The sequence below is a fragment of the Panthera pardus genome, unplaced genomic scaffold (assembly GCF_024362965.1).
Source record: "Panthera pardus isolate Hobbes unplaced genomic scaffold, ASM2436296v1 HiC_scaffold_25, whole genome shotgun sequence".
NCBI lineage: Eukaryota > Metazoa > Chordata > Mammalia > Carnivora > Felidae > Panthera > Panthera pardus.
The window spans coordinates 14,838,523-14,854,654 of record NW_026526821.1 but is presented as its reverse complement, the minus strand read 5'-3'; the positions used below and the strand labels follow the sequence as shown (position 1 = coordinate 14,854,654).

At 57.3% G+C, this 16,132-nt stretch overlaps 1 protein-coding gene across 1 annotated transcript in view; it reads right to left on the bottom strand.

Moving 5' to 3' along the window:
- The window catches only part of CDH22 (cadherin 22), a 122,088-nt gene that overhangs the window by 27,682 nt on the left and 78,274 nt on the right, over nt 1–16,132 (bottom strand). Inside the window, exons 5-7 of the mRNA XM_053890201.1 lie at nt 9,900–10,067; nt 6,053–6,246; nt 3,078–3,331 (exon numbers count right to left, since the gene is read on the bottom strand). Of these exons, the coding sequence (XP_053746176.1) occupies nt 3,078–3,331; nt 6,053–6,246; nt 9,900–10,067 (616 nt within the window). The remainder of the gene's footprint in view (nt 1–3,077; nt 3,332–6,052; nt 6,247–9,899; nt 10,068–16,132) is intronic.

Below are 16,132 nucleotides of genomic sequence, written 5' to 3'. Positions count from 1 at the left end.
TCCTCACAGCTTCACAGGTCGGCCTCTCTCTTTATCTGATCTCAGCTCATCTGTCAACTCCTCAGCTACTCATTCCATAGTAGCCCCTGCTGCCCCAACCCTCCTTATCCCATTACCCTGTTTACTCCCTTCATAGCTCTTCTCTGCAATTATTTCAAGACTGTGTCAACGAATGCTTTACTACTTGTTGACTGTGTCCCCGCCCCGGGAGAAGGCAGACTCTACGCGTCCTGGGAAGAGGTTTTTTTACCTTTGTTTCCCCCTTGACTCAACGTGTAGGTGGTAACTTGAGTCCCTGACCCTTAGAGATCAGGAGCAGGGATACAAGCTGGGCTCTGGGCAGTACATGGGTCCCATGAGGAGCCCTTCTGTCTCTCAGTGGCACCTCACCGGCCTCTTGTTTCCATGTCTGTCCTCTGTAGACGGGGGGTGCTCCTCCCCTGCTCTGCCCTTGGCTGAGTCAGCTTCCCCGGGCCTGGCTCAGGGCCGGGCGGGCATGAGGAGGAGCTGGGTAAATGTTTGTGGTGTTAAATTGGACCTGTCTCGAGCTCCTCCTCGCTGAGGAGCCCCAGGGAAGGGGCCAGCAAAGAGAGATGAAAGAAGGTGAGAAGCTGGTTTCAAAGTTGGCCCTTTCCGAGCAGATAAAAGCCGGAGGAAAGGGAAGCCAAGGGAGGGAGGAGGGGGGAGACTAAGAGGGGGTGTGAGAGCCACCCTGCAGGGGAGGGGAGCAGGCAGACAGGAGCACTAACCTGGGAGGCAAGGACTCAGCTCCTACTCCTGGCTCTCAACTCCCTGGGAAGGTTCCGGGGGCACCTCCTCCCCGGCCTGGCCCTCAGTTTCCTCCCAAAAGTGGGTGTCGATTCCCTCCTGGGAGAGGTCTGCGGTCCAGCCAGAGGCTAGGGAGATGCCGCCAGATGCCTGGGCGGAAGGGCATCAGAGGCGGCAGGACGGCTCTGGCAGTGAGGAGGGCAGGGGCAGCCCAGGCCCTCTGGACAGAGGCCCTCGAGGCCTGTCAGACTTGGCTTTTGCTGCCTCGTCTCCCTCAGTCCACTGTAGCCATCACAGCTGCTCTTCTCCAGGCACATCTACCACTCCTCTGCCTCCATCTGTCTGCACATGTTGTTCCTCTGCCTGGAATGCCCTTCACCTCGTATTTACACCTGACCATACACAGGGACCAGCTTGGTTAGTTTCCTGCCTCCTCCAAGGAGGTCTTTTAAGACCCCTGAGGGCATTTCCCAGTCTGGGAGCCCACAGACAGTGGCAGGATGGCCTCTCTGCGTCCTCACCCAGGGCCGCCATGTAAGATTGCACAGGCTGTGCACTGTACAACTCAGGGAACCATTCCCATGGATGGTGATGGGAATGTTACCCATCCGGAATTGTGTAATGCAGAGATCCTCAAACTAACCTCCTTTCTCCCTCTCTTCACTGCTCAGCCACATAGTTGGTTCAGGGACTACTTACTGATTATGTACAGGGGTTTCAGGGAGGAAGCAGGGAGCTCAGGAATCTCCTTCCTGTCTGTCCAACAATGGCCATTGCCCCTACCCCCTGACGTCCTCTGGATCAGTTTCTGCTGCAGCCTTTCTTCCCTTCTCTTCTGTCCGACCTTCTTCCAGCTTGGGTCATAGTCAGGGACTCCCCAACCCTCCCAGGGACACCGACAGAGCTGCAGCGTCCCCTCCCCTCCACCCTCCTGCCTCCCTCCCTGCTCGCCCCTCTCTCTCCCTGTGTCTGTTTCTCTTTCTTCCCCTTTCTGGCTTTCTCAGCAAATCTCCGCTGATTCTACATTGTCAGGTAGGCCCTCTGCCTCTTTTAGGTACTCCTCCTCTTTCCACTGGCTCCCCCCTCTCTCTGGCCTCCTCCTCCCATGGGGGTCTCTCCCCATCCCCTTGAGTCTCTCTCTGTCTCTTTTCTCAGTCTTTCTCTGCTTTTCTATTCCAGTCACTCACCATGCAGGCAGTGAGTGTCCACTGAGTGCTGGGCGTCAGGCTAGGCCCTGAGGGTAAACAGAATCCCCTACCCTCACGGAGCTTATCTTATAGTGGAAGGGAGACACGCAAAGTAGTCAGGAAAATAGGTGGCATGTTAGATCGTGATGCGGTGGGGCTGGGGGTTGGGGTGGGGGTCGAGCAAAGACCCGGGGGAAGTAAGACGACAGATTGCGGGGGTACTAAGGAGGGGAACGTTCTAGGCAGAGGAATCAACAGTCACAAAGGGCCCGGAGGCCGAGAGTGAGCTTGGTACATCTGTGGGGCTGTGAGGGGGCCAGTGTGGCTGAGCAGAGAACTAGGAAGCAGGGCCATGGGAGCAAGGGTCAGAGAGGGTACAGAGCTCATGGCTCTGGGGGTCATTGTGAGAGCTTGGTCTTTTATTCTGAGCCAGATGGGCGCCTCTGGGTGGTGGTTGGGGGGTGGGGACGCTCTGAGCAGAGGAGGGCGATGCTCTGATTTCTGTTTGGGCAGGATCGTGAGCCTCCCGGGCCAGTTCCGGATTAAAGAGGGGGCGGGGCAGGAGCAGGGAGACCTGCGCGGGGTAGGGGGAAGTGCAGGAATGGGGGTAGCAGCAGACGTGGAGAGAGGCGGTCAGATTCTGGATAGTCTGCTAAAGTGGGGATGGCGGGGACGTGCCGGTGGTTCGGAGGGAGGTGTGAGAGAGAGGCGGGAGTCAGGGGGTCTCCAACATTTTTGATGTGAACAACCGTTAGGGTGTTTATGTTTTTGTTTTCTTTGGGTGGAGAGACCTGGGGAGCCAGATGGCCAGGTGAGCAAGAGTGTGGAATCGGGGGTCATAGGCATGTGGACGGATAGGCTGAGGGCACCGAGGGAGCCAGTATAGACAGAGGAGAGGGGCTGAGCCCGGTTCACTCTGCGGCGTCTGTCGCTCCTGGGTCTCCCTCCTTGTCCTGAGTCCCTTGCCTCTCGGTGACCGTTCTCACACCCGTTTCCTTGGTCTCTGTGTCCACCCTCCTTCTCTCCCCGCCCCCCCCCGCCCCTCCCCCTGTGCCCGCAGTCCGTCCGCGGGGCGGTGGCGCGATAGCAGGCAGCAGGCGTGGCCCCGGGCGGGGGTCTCACCGGACGGGCCGGTTGGCGGCGTCGGGGTCCCGCGCCGTCACCACGCCGACCAGGGAGCCCACCTGCGCGTCCTCCTGCACCTCCAGGAGGCCGGAGGGCGGCCGGAACTCGGGGGGCTCGTCCACGTCGGTCACGGCCACGCGCACGATCGCCTGGTCGCGGAACGTGCCCAAGTCAGCGAAGCGGGGATCCACGAACTTGTTGAGGGCCTCCAGGACCACGGTGTGCACGGGCTGGGACTCGAAGTCCAGGCGCTGCGGGGAGGGAGCAGAGGGCGGGTGAGGGGGCCGGGTGGGGTCCGCGTCGGGAGAGGAGGTGAGGGGGGCGGGCCCAGAGGGGGCGGGGCTGGCCCAAGGTCACGTCGACCCTGCCGGGGCGCCCGAGTGATGGACTGCACCAAGGAACCGGCGGTTGGAGAGCCAGACCAACCTTCCCTGGTCGCAGGTGGGCAAAGTGAGACGGCAGGAGGCAGTCTTGCCTAGGGACACACAGCCCATCAGGGCTAAAGGCCACTGCCCCCCCCCACCCCCCACCCCCCGCCACTTCCCGCCTCCCAGCACAGAATGTTGGGGCATTTGATTCATTTTATTAATTCACGAAGCACTTACTAGGCACCAGGCGCTTTAAATACATTAACTCATCTAATTTTACAGCATCCCTAAGAGGCTTGGGTTGTGATTCTCTCATTTTACACAGGAGCACGTGGAGGCCCAGAAGGCTCTGTAACTTCGCCCAAGGTCACTTAGTCACCGGCAGAGGCAGGATTCAAACCCGGGGCCAGCGCAGCTCTCCAGTCCTGGCCCCTCCTCACGGGAGAGGACAGCGCACTGGTTCTGCGGCTGACTAGCTGTGTGTCTGTGGGCAATCTGTTTAGCCTCTCTGGGCCTCAGTTGTGAGGGTTAAAGAGACATTCCCCCCGTGTGCTGTGTAGGCGGCAGCAACTAATGTGAGTTGAGCCTGATAAGCCAGGCTGCCTTAGAGCTTTCCTTGGAAATCTGGCTAAACCCATGCTGAGCCTTGCTTCTCATCAGGGAGTACTAATGGGTGACCTTCTGATGAATGAGCTCCAGGGCTGTGTGTCCGCTCCGGCCTTCTAAAGACAACGCCTTACAGCAAAGAGAAATCACAGTGGTGCAGCTGAGCCACCTCAGTAGTGTGGGGGGAGCTATCTGAGTGGCAAGGGTAACCTTCCTGGGGACCTGCCCCGGGCGTAGAGACCCTCCGTTTCTCTCAGAACATCCCCCCCCCCGCCCCCGCACCTTTTCCAGCAGCAAAAGGACCACCTCCGTCCTCTGTCCTGTTGCCTGGGAAATCAGGACGCAGGGAGGCTGGCGGTAGCCGAGCCTGTGAGTGAGCGATGGGCTTTGGAGCCAGGCCATCAATCAGGCATGGGCTCCGCTCCCCGAGCCGGCGTGACTCCACAGAGACGCCTCAGGCGCCAGGGCTGGAGCAGGTGGGAGGGGCCCGGGATGGGGGGAGGGGATTAGGAGCAGCCTGGGGATGAGAGCAAATGCAGAGGCGGGACTTGGGACCTGACTCTGCTGCTCTGTGATGCTGGTCCCCATCTGTGAAATGGGCTCATCTTCCAGTGAGGACAAATGGAGCTCAGAAGACTGAAAGCCATGTAAGCTTAAAAGGGTAGATTCTGGGGGCGCCTGGGTGGCTCAGTTGGCTAAGCATCCCACTCCTGATTGCGGCTCAGGTCTTGATCTTACCGGGTTCGTGAGACTGAGCCCCACATCGGGCTCTGTGCTGGCAGCACAGAGCCTACTTGGGTTCTCTCTCTCCCCTCCCCTCTCTCTCTGCACCTGCCCCCCAAATACATAAATAAACATTAAAAAAAAGTGTGGGGTGCCTGGATGGCTCAGTCATGATCTTATGGCTTGTGGACTCCAGCCCCATGTCGGACTTCACGCTGACAGCGTGGGTCCTATTTTGGATTCTCTGTCTCCCTCTCTGTCCCTCCCCCCGCCCCAAATAGATAAAAACATCTTTAAAAATTATTTTAAAAAAAAGGGCGGATTCTGGAGCCAGACTGCCTGGGCTCATAGCCCTACTCTGCTCTGCAAGGTACGTGACCTTGGATGCAGATTATTGAATTTTCATGGCCTCAGTTTCTCATCTATAAAACGGGCAATAATAGTACCCTAGGGATCGAATAAGTTAATACATGAAAAGCAGTTGAAAAGTGCCTAGCACACAGTCTACACTTTATTATTAGTAGTAATAGCTATTATATTTTAATCTTATGGGAAATAGCTGGAGAAACTGGGGGTCTTCTCTTTTCACACCCTGGAGGCCAGGTAGGGAGCAGGTCATTAGATGCTCATTGAGTGAAAGAAGGGCCCTCGGGGCAGGTGTTGTGTGGGTCCCAGAAGGCAGGACCCAGGCTGACAGCAGCAGGTTTAGGGCTACACAATCTGGCTGAGTGGGGGGGGAGAGCTAGCTTCTGGACAAGGGCAGGGAGCGAGCATCCCATCCTGGAGTGACCAGACCAACCGGGGGTTCAAATCCGGACTCTGCCCCCTCCTGGTGTGACCCTGGGCCAGCCCTTTTACCTCTCTGAGCCTCTGTTTTCTCACTGGCAAAAATGGGCCGAAGGACTGAAGTCTCTTCAGAGGGAAACACGAGAATCAAAGGAAATGATGAGAGTGAAGGGTGTGGACTCGAAGGAGCCCGTGGCAGTGATTACACGAGCACACAGCCAAATCTGGTTTGAATCCTGGCTCGCGTAACTAGCTGTGCAACCTGCACAGGCCGCGTATCCTCTCTGGGCCTCGTTTTCTCATTTGTAAAATGGGACCGGTACCATCACTGTTTCCCCAGGCTGGTCCTCGGTCTCTGGAGCGACCTCATCTCTGGAGCCGAGTGGGGTGGGGCTGTCTGGCTGCTCGGAGGCCTCCCAGACCTGGCCACCCTGGGTCTGCCTCCCCTGTCCCTTGAGGCAGCGGGGGCGGGGGGGTGGGGGGGCACACCTTCTGCACTACAATGATGGCCTCCTGAGTGTCGCTGTCCGTAGTGACCTTGAACACGTGGCCGCCGCTGCCGCTCTCCTCCTTGAGGTGGTAAGTCATGTCTGTGTTCTCGCCCACGTCTGAGTCCTCGGCCTTCACTCGTCCCACAGCCGTGCCAATGGGTGCCGACTCCTGAATGCTGAACTGGTACATCTCTGTAGGGGACACAGCTGTGAACAGGGATGGGGAGCAGCCCCTACCCTGACTTCCACCAGCTTTAGGGGACAGGAGAGGGGGGATCCAGATGGGCTCCAGGGAAGACAGTGTCTGCAAGGGGCTCCCAAGCGGGCAGTGCAAAGAGGAGGGTCCTCATTCTGACCCTGGGTTTATTTGCTGTTTGGTTAGGGAAAGTGCCTGCAGATTGGAGGGCTTCGGTTTCCCCATCTGCCCACGAGGGGCACAGAGGAGCACAGCGGTCAAGGCCCAGGCTCTGGAGTCAGCCCTGGCTGTGTAATCCTCAGCCTTGGTGTCCTCATCTGTAGAATGGAAATAATAATAGTGTCTTCCTAACAGCACTGCCATTATCCCGATTAACTGAGATGATGGGGCATGAAAAGTGCTTAGTACAGAGCCTGGCCCATGGTGGCTGCTCGATAACGGGAACAAACTATATTACAGTAGTGGGGCTTCATGCTGATTTTTCTGTTGCCGTTGGTGTTGATGACATTGATTCCTTCATTTCCACAGATTTGTTAAGCACCTGTGACATCTCAGATGCAGTTCTAGGCACCGGGCTTATGGCAACAAGCAAAACAGACCCAAATCCCAGCTCTCAGTCCCTTCCTCTTAAACAGGAAGAGAAAGACACAAACAATCACATCAGTAAAACAGGCAGTATATCAAATGGTGATAGGTGCTTTGGAGAAAAATAAAGTAGGGGAAGGGGAACGGAGAATACCGATGAGGGTGTGTGTGGAGTTTTAAATAAGGGAATCAAGAAAGGCTCCCGGGGAAGATGACATTTTTGCAAAAGTCTGAGGGAGGTGAGGGAGTAAGCCAAGCAGATATTTGGGAAAGAGCATTCCAGACAGAGGGAATGGCAGGTGCAAAGGCCCTGAGGTGGGTGTAAATGCCTGGCGTGTTTGAAGAATGGCAAGATGGCCGTTGTGGCTGGAGGGGAGAAGCAGAGCAGAAACAAGAAGAAATGAGGTCAGATGGGACACAAGCAGTACCCTGCTCTCGTCCCAGAGTTGAGGCCGAGATGAGGGTCATTTGCTAAATGATGGGCCAGTGCAGGTGACGCAGGGGCCGTGCAGCTGGGGATGTGCCTCTTGGAGTCCCCAAGCCTGGATGACTTGTGTGAAACGGCGGCCTCTGATTCATTCTCACACAACAGCCGGCGCGGGGCTCTGTCTAAAACAGGCTGATGGTGCCACTCCCCTGCTTGAATCCCTTCCATAGCTCCCGCTGCCCTGAGGTGAGGCTGTCCGAGACCTTCGGCCTGCCCCACAGGACGCTTGCTGCCTGGCCCCTGCCCAAGTCTGCAGCCTCAGCCTCCCTCTCCCCGAGCCCAGACCTCCCGGAGGTACTTGTAATGCCTTATCTCCCTCTCTTTTCCCTTCTCTTGCACCCTCCCCAATTCCTACCCTTCCTTCAGTCTTCCTGAACGTTCCCTCCTCCAGGGAGCCTTCTCAGACTAACCTCCAGGCTCTGCTCCTGTGCCCCAGGGCCACCAAGCTCATCCCACTTCGTGTAAGGCTTCCCTCATTTCCCTCTCCCTTTCTGCCTGTTCTCTCCCCGCCCTCTCCTCTCTCCTCTGTCTGGGGTGTGAGCTCCTGGGAGGCAGGAACCGTATCTCTTATTCATCAGGCGTCCTCGAAGCCTGGCAGAACACCAAACTGTCACATAAATGAAATGTGTGAGTGACTAGGGAGTGAATGAACGGAAAGGAGCAGGAGTTACTCGTCTATGCTCGCCGGGTTAACCCGGATTCAAGAGTCTGACAATAGCAAGTGGTGGTGAGGATGTCCTACAGCGGATGCGTGCATTTTTTCGTGGGGGGAACAGTCTGGCTTCATTTAGTAAAGCTGAAGATGAGTACATCCCACGAGGCAGCTATTCCCCTCTTCCTCTGTACATACACTGGGGAAATGCGCGCAACACGCGGCGTGGAGATGTTCAGCGAGGTACAGCAATGTGTGCAGCAGTATCCTTCATAATGGCCTCAAACTGGAAACAAACCAAATGTCCTTCGACATAGAATGGGTACAAGGTGGAACACGATCCAGCAATGAAAATGAATACATTATAGCCACAAGCATGACAAACGAATTTTAAGAGGGGGGGGGATGGGGGAAGCAAGACACAACTAGGTTATATGGTAGGATTCTGTTTATATAAGGTTAAAAAAAACAGGTGAACTTAAGGAGGGATGTCAGGTGATGCGTGTATAGGTCAAGTGACTCCAAAGCAAAGAGGTGGCAAATCACAAAAGCAGATGGTGGTTAACTCTGGAGGAGGGGGTGTGGGGGTGAGTTATGATCAGGAAAGGCACATGGAGGCTTCGGGGGGGGGGGGTGGTCTTCAAGGGTGGCTGTGGGAAGTGTCCACTTTAGAATTATTTGCCAAACGGGCCATTTATATTTTACACCCTCCCGTTTGGGTGCATGGCTCACAATAGAGAAATGTTCAAAAGAGAGAAAGAATGAATAAGCAAATGAGTAGACAAGAGTCTTCCGGGGGTCTGGGGTCCCTCTCCTCTGCTCTGCCCCACTGCTTGCAGCTCAGAGCTGGCACAGAGCCCCGCACAACTGGGCATGAGACTGGGAGGTCCCCACCCGTCCCCACGCTGCCTCCAAACGCCCCCATCAGCAGTGCGGCTGGGCCGGGGGAGTGGGCGGGCCAGTTTCCGCACCGGGCTCCCTGGCCCCCCGGGCGACACAGAGCTGGCTCCCGGCTCTGCCCACCCCACTCTGAGTCTGGGCCGAGGCGCTAGGCCCTGATGATGGTGCGCTCTCAGCTAAGGGATTGGATTCCCTTATCTCGCGGGGGTCAGTCCCCTGTGGCGGGCCTAATGTGAGAGCAGCAGACCTCAAGTAATGACTCTCCGATAGGGATCAGCCCGGCTCCCCGCGGCATTTAGTCTCTGCCAGCTTCGGCAGCTTCCCCAGTGCGGCTCCCAGCCGAGGCCTGGACAGAGGGGCTGGCTGGGCTGATGGGGGGGTGAGGGACTCGGCCAGAGAGCCACCCTCCCATCCCCGGTTGTGCCAGGAGAGGCGGAGAGCGGAAAGAATTCAGAACAGGGTCCTGTCCTCTGGGCTCACTGTGGGGACGGGCCTGTCACCCCGGACCTCAGCTTCTTCATGCAGCGTGGGTGGACCTCGGCCTGGGTCTGGCTGCAGTCGCTGTCTGTACCCCCGTGTCCCCCACCAGTCCTACCCTTTGCAAACTTGGGTCTGCGGCACATCACATGGAATAAGCAGAGTGGGGTGTGCGGTCGGGCCAGCGAGGGGCTGGAGCAGGTGGACGGATGGGGCTCAGCCTCGGCAGGAAGCAAGGTGAGGGGTGGGAGGGTAACCACGTTATGTGGCCGCGTGGGAAATGAGACAACTCTGAGGGTTTCCTTTGCAAGAAGCACGATGGGCGGGGGCCTGGGGGTAAGTGGGTGACTTGGGGGGACAGACAGATTCCAGTCCTTCCTTTGGCCGAAGCCGAAGGGGAAGCATGAGGTCATGTGGACGCTTGGTGGCCTGGAAGGAAGAACGGAGACCCCCAGGACCCCCGCCACGGCAGCCGGACGGGAGAGGTGCTGGGCGTCTACCGGGCAGATGCAGATGTGACCGTGTCCCCCTGGGAAGGCCTCACTCACTCTGTGGGAAGCGGGGTGGGTTGTCGTTGACGTCGGTGACCACAATGGTGACGGTGGTGGAGCCCGAGAGGCCGCCCAGCTGGCCCGCCATGTCTGTGGCCTGGATCACCACCTCGTAGCGCTCCTGGCTCTCGCGGTCGAGGTCGGGCACGGCCGTCCGGATCACGCCTGTGGGTGAGTGAGAGTGAGGTCACAGATGCGCACCCCCCCCCCCCCACGAGCTGACGGCTGACACGGAGACCCCGCCACGGGCAGCGGCCGGGCTCGGGCAAGTTCAGGAGGGGAGCGCGGCAGACACGGAGGTGGCAATGTCCAGAAGCAGGCCCAGCGGCCGGCGCGCACGAGGGCACACGCTCCCCCACGCGCTCGCGCAGATGTGCTCGTACAGATAACTCGCACTCACACCTGCTCAAACAGATGTGCTCTTCATCTGTCGGTGGCGCTCACCAGAGCCAGGCAAGGAGCAGCGGCTCGCGGAGTGTTACAGGGAACCGACTCACCCAGATTCACACACCGGGTACGTCCCAGACACTTACATAAGAGCGCACGCAAGAACCTACGTGAGATCGCATACACGCCCACGCACGTGCACCCTCACAGCTACAAGTGCGCACTCTTATTTTCACACACGCCTCTCCACCCCGGAGTCAGCCCTGGGGTCCCTGTGCCCTGGCCCGGCCCTAGATGCTCTGTCCAGGCACTAGCTGATCACTGATCAGGTGATCCTTCAAGCTGTCAGGGCAAGAGGGCCAGGGGCCGCAGGAATGGGGGTGACCGCAGGATTAATTCTGCCGAGCGGAAGGCCGGGCTTCTTGTCTCCCTGCCAGTGGGAGCCCAAGGTGGAGGGGAGAGTCGATGAGGCATTCAGAGCCTCCCCCGCCACTCACTCCAACCTGCCGAGGACCAGGTGGTGACAGGTGGTGCCCGGGGCCTGAGCGCCAGGTGGAGTCATGCACCAGCGGCCCCGCGATGCGCCCCATAAAACCCAATCTCCGGCTCCTGATGTCCCCAGACAGCCCCCAGACTCCAATACAGGCAACGGAACGAGGGGAGAGGTTGCAGCGTATGTGTGCATTTGTACGTGTGGCTGGGGGAGCCAGGGGGAGGGCATCTAGGAGGTGGCCCTGCGTTTATGGGGTCACACGGAGATACGGAAAATGTGTCGTCTGTCTGATCAAGAGCCGTGCAGACCCTCCATCGGCGGCCTCCCAGTCCCCTCAATAGGCTCCCTGCTGATGACCCCTCTGAGAATGGTTCTTCCCCAGGTCAGAGGGGTCTTAGAAGCAGCTGAACTTGGGATAAATCCCAGATCTGCCCTTTGTTGGCCATGTGATCTTGGGCAAATCCCTTCCTCTGAACCTCCTTATCTGTAAAATGGGACAAATACAATACCTCCCCGAAGAACGGGAATTCTCAACCTTGGCGTGATGGCCGCTTTGGGTGGCATAATGCTACCCACTAGAGGTCAGTAGCAGCACCCGCCCCACCAACCCCAATTCTGGTCAGAGCAGGCCCTCCTTGACCCGCCCCAGGTGCTGCGCCCGGACACTGGGACTGGGAACAGGGCGCCCTTCTGGTGATGAGGGGAGGGCCCGGGGCCTTTCCTGGTCTGTCCGCTGAGGCTCTGCAGCCCCAGATGGCAGGGACTGAACGGGGAAGGTGGGCCCACCAGTGCTCTTTGCCCCGGGGGGCTGGAAGGAGGGAAAGAGCAGAAGACGAGAGAGAAGAGACAGAAAAGACACGGGGGCCTGGGGAAGAGAGATGGAGAGGAACCTAGTGAGAGGCAGGAGGGAAGAGACGAGAGAGACAGGCACTGGGGACAGTGCCTTCGTGACCAGGGAACAGACGGTGAGGGAGACCTACGGAGCCCAGAAACAGAGAGGAAAAGAGGGGAGTGGTCAAGCAGAGAGAAATGCACACTCAGGAGGACACATGGAGAGAGAAGAACGGGAAGCCAAAGGCCTGGAGAGAGAGGAGCAGGGAGAGAAAGAACGGAGCAGGGAAAGAAAGGCAGAGAACAACCGAGACAGGCAACGGAGTCACAGCGCTGGGAAGGGGTGAAGAAAGGTGGTGGGAGGGAGGAAAGGGGACAACAGACAGACCGATGGTGGCATGGCCACCGGACCAGAGACAGGCGCTCCCTGAGTGCACCAGTCAGAGGGGCCCGGAGGGGAGCTGAGCAGTGGAGCCCTTACCGCCTGCTAAGCTGTGTGCATTCGCTTTGCATCCAGGACCTCACTGAATGTAGAGGGGTGTTGAACGGGTTCAGGGCCGCCGAGCATCTGTGAGCTCGTGCTCCAAAAGCTCGTGAGTGGGGCTGAGGGCTAGGCTCTGGCCGAGGTCCACCCCCGTGGGTGGACTCCTTGCTGCCCCTGCCACTTCTAGCTCCAGAGGACGTGGGGACACTAAACTCTTTTCACTTGGAAACTGGTCACGAAGGCACGTAGATGATCAGCTGTCATCTCTGGGAGACTAGGAGGTGGGTACCCAGCGGCTCTGCTGCCTCTAGACCCAGCCCTGGGATCACACCAGCGGTAGGTTGCAGTGCTCCCCCTAAAGCACACCAGCTGCCACGCACACCCTTGGGTCACCGCCTCGCACACGGACTCTTGGCCACGCAGCCTGCTTTGGCCAACGCGACATCAGCGAGTGTGACAAAAGCGGAGGCTCGACCAGCCCTTGTGTGCTGGGGGCCTGTCCTCTTGGAACCCCCAGACCACTGTGCTGGAAAAAAGCCCAGGAGGAAAGGCCACACGGAGGGAGGGGCCCAGCCACGCCAGCTGTCCCAGCTGACTGGCCCGCTGACTGTTGCCACACGAGTGACCCCAGCAAAAGAACTGCCCAGCCAACGCACAGAATTATGACCAATAATAAACTGTTGCTGCTTGAAGTCACTATGTTTGGGGGCAGTTTGTCATACAGCCGTAGATAGCTGATGGAGAAATCATGTTCCCGGGCCTGTTCCTCTCCTGGGCTCACTCGTGCAGCCGCGTTTCACTGGCTCATCAGCTGCCTGAAAGGCCTAATGTGGCCTCATGGCTCATACATGTGGCAGCTGGTCCTGGCTGTCAGCTGGGGCTTCCCCTGTCTCTAGCAGCCCGGCTAGCTTCCTTAGATGGTGGTCTTCGAAGAGGAAGAGTGAAGGCCACAAGGTCTCCTAAGGTCTAATCTGGAACTTGGCAGAACACAGTCTCTGCTCCCAGATTCAAGACTCTACCTCTTTTTTTCTTTTGTTTTTTTTTAAGTAAGCCCAACGAGGGGCTCAAACTCATGACTCTGAGATCAAGAGTCTCAAGCTGTACAGACTCAGCCAGCCAGGCACCCCTCAAGACTTCCCCTCTCGATAGGAGCAGTGGCAAAGTCACTTTATCTAGAGGGGTGGGAGGAATTGACGGCATATTTTGTTACCTGCTATGTTCCGCTCCCCACTTTCCACCTTCTGATGCTGGGAGGAGCACCCTGGAGGCTGGTGCCTTTTCCCCCGGCTCTGGGGGAAAAGTCCCAAATCAGCCCATGCAGTCGTTCTTTTATTTTTATTTTTATTTATTTATTTTGAGACAGCACCAGTGGGGGAAGGGCAGCTAGAGAGGGAGAGAGAGAATCCCAAGCAGGCTCTGTACTGCCAGCACTGAGCCTGTTGTGGGGCTCGAACCCACAAAGCTGTGAGATCATGACCTGAGCTGAAACCCAGAGTTGGACGCTTAACTGACTGAGCCACCCAGGCGCCCCTACAGTCGTTCTTGAAACCTTCTGGCTCGGTAAGTCCCTTCGTTCACTCATTCATTAGATCTACTTACTGAGGACCTACTATGCTACTTACTACTTATTGAGGACCTACTATGCATAAGGGCCACACAGTCACATATGAGGCAGTACAAAAAGGAGGGACTTTGGAGTCAGACAGACTGGTTTGAGTCTTCTTTCCACCATTTACATGCTATCTGACCTTGAGCAAGTTCTTGAGTCCCCCTGAGCCTCAGCTTCCTATTCTATAAAATGGGGCTACGGTTCAATGAGACAAAGTTGCCAGTGACAGGTCTCACATTCCGGGGATGCCTTGATGATCCCCCCACTCCTCAAGTCCTGGATTTGGGTACCCGATCAATAAGTTCCATGAGGGCAGAGGTTCATACTGGCCTTGTTCATCATCTTACCTATCGGGTCTGGCACATAGTACGTGTTCAGTAAACATCTGGACTGCCTGACCTACGGCCACGGACCCTCTGTCCCCCCTCTCACTGTCTGGGTGGCATTGTCTGTTGGTCTCTGGCTTCTCTGTTGGAACAAAAGCCCCGTGGGGGCAGAAACCAGATTTAGTTTATCATCCTGACCCAAGGATCTGGCACTTAGAAGGTGCTCAGCAAAGGTTTGTTTCATTCATCCCAGGAAAACAGACATGTCTGGCCCCAGCTGAGACTTTTCAGCAGGTATCTTGAAGTCTCTGAGAGAGCCTTGCTATTCCTGCGGGGGCGGTGGTAGTGGAGGGGGCTGGGAATTAGAACCTGGCCACGGCTCCCTGCAGCCTTGTCCTCACCCATCGCCCCCAGTTCCAGCTGTCGTCCTCGCCACCCCTGCTGTCCCCTCCAAATTCTGCAGAAGGGGCCCTGGAGCCCAAGCGATGCCTCATTAGCCCACAAATGCCATCCCCGTAGCCCCTGTGGGGGGCTTGCTGGCAGGCCTGGCCTTTAAAACACACAAGTTAATTCCTCCTCTGGCACTCGGCCTCATGGCACCCCGCCTCCTCCTTTCCCTCACACCTTCCTCTCAGGGCCCGTTCCGGCTCTGCTCCCTGCTATCTGCACAGCGAGAACAGACTGTACCTCGCAGCAGCTGCTAAATATAGACCCGCATCAGCGGAATATTCCTGGCTGGGGAAATGGAGCTCGGGCTGGGAATGGCACCAGGGCGGCTCCTGCAGTGGGGCTGAAGGCAAGGGTAGGTGGGGGGCGGGGGAGGGGAGTCTGGTCCTTCCTGGGAAATGTCAGCAAAGACCTTCTCCGACTGAGCAAGTTGAGGACCCTAGGAGGGGAGCTCGTGTGCGCTGCCTCACCTTCCCAGCCTGGTGCCTGCTTGCTGGCCTCTTGGGAGCCCTTCCTGCCCCGCCCCCTGGGGCCCCACCGCCTCCCACTTGCCACCCTCCTCCATGCTCTGGCTTACAACCTGGCCGTCCTCACCGTCTTGGAGTCTGGTCTTCCAACTGCTCACCCCTGCCACCTCCCAGACTCAATCCCGGCCCCTCCCTTCTTTCCATCTCCCGTCTCTTCCTCTCTTTCTGAAAGGGGATCAACTCTAAGGCCCCCTCGTCGGGCTGAATGAATGAAGGCTTCAGCAGCGGCAGCAGGCAGGTAGCAGATACTGTGCCGAGCACCTCGTATGCTTGCTGCTCCCTTGGCCTGCACGCTCCCTCCTAGACACTCATACCCTCACTTCACTCGCGTCTCTGCCCGAGGTCACCTCCCCAGAAAGGCCTGTCCTGATTTCTTCAGCTAAGTCAATCCCCTTACCCTGCTTTCTGTGTCTTGTTGCTACCTGACGTTCTGTTACACATTGATATGCTTACTGTCTGTATTCCCTCCTTGGATGAAAGCTCCTGGAGGGTAGGGTCTTAGATTTGCCTCCTGCCATATGCTTAGAGCCAGGCACTTAGTAGGCACTCAACAAAGAGCTGTTGAGTGAGTGAAGGAACTCTCCCGTTGGACCCTCACAGTAATCATGTGAGATGAGAATTTATTATTCCTCTTGTGTGCATGGGAGACCAAAGCTTAAAGAGCCCCGGCTATTCAGAGAGCTCTGGGCCCATATTTCGGACGGCCTCCTAGATGTTCTAAATGTTTCTTTCCTCCCTTCGCTCATCTTAAAGCCACTATGGTTAAAATGGAATTAATTAGCTCTGCACCAGATCCCAGGGCACATTCACTCATTCTTCTGCTCCTAGTTTTCTTAATCCACATTCCTCCTTCTGTTGCTGTAGATGGGGCCCCTTCCCATCCCAAGACCCAAAGGTGGGAACCCCTCAATCTAGTCCCCTACATTCATCCAGGTCCCCAAGGTTTGCCCTGGGCAGGATCTCACTGTCATCCCTCATTCTCCCTCCTCCGCATCTCAACTAACCCTCACCACCAATCCTGTGTCATCTCTGGCTCCCTAACTGGATGGAGCAGGTTAAGGAGCCTGGGTAGGGGCTGAGAAAAGGCACAGACCTTGGTGTTTGTCCTTTGGGGCTCTCTGCTGGG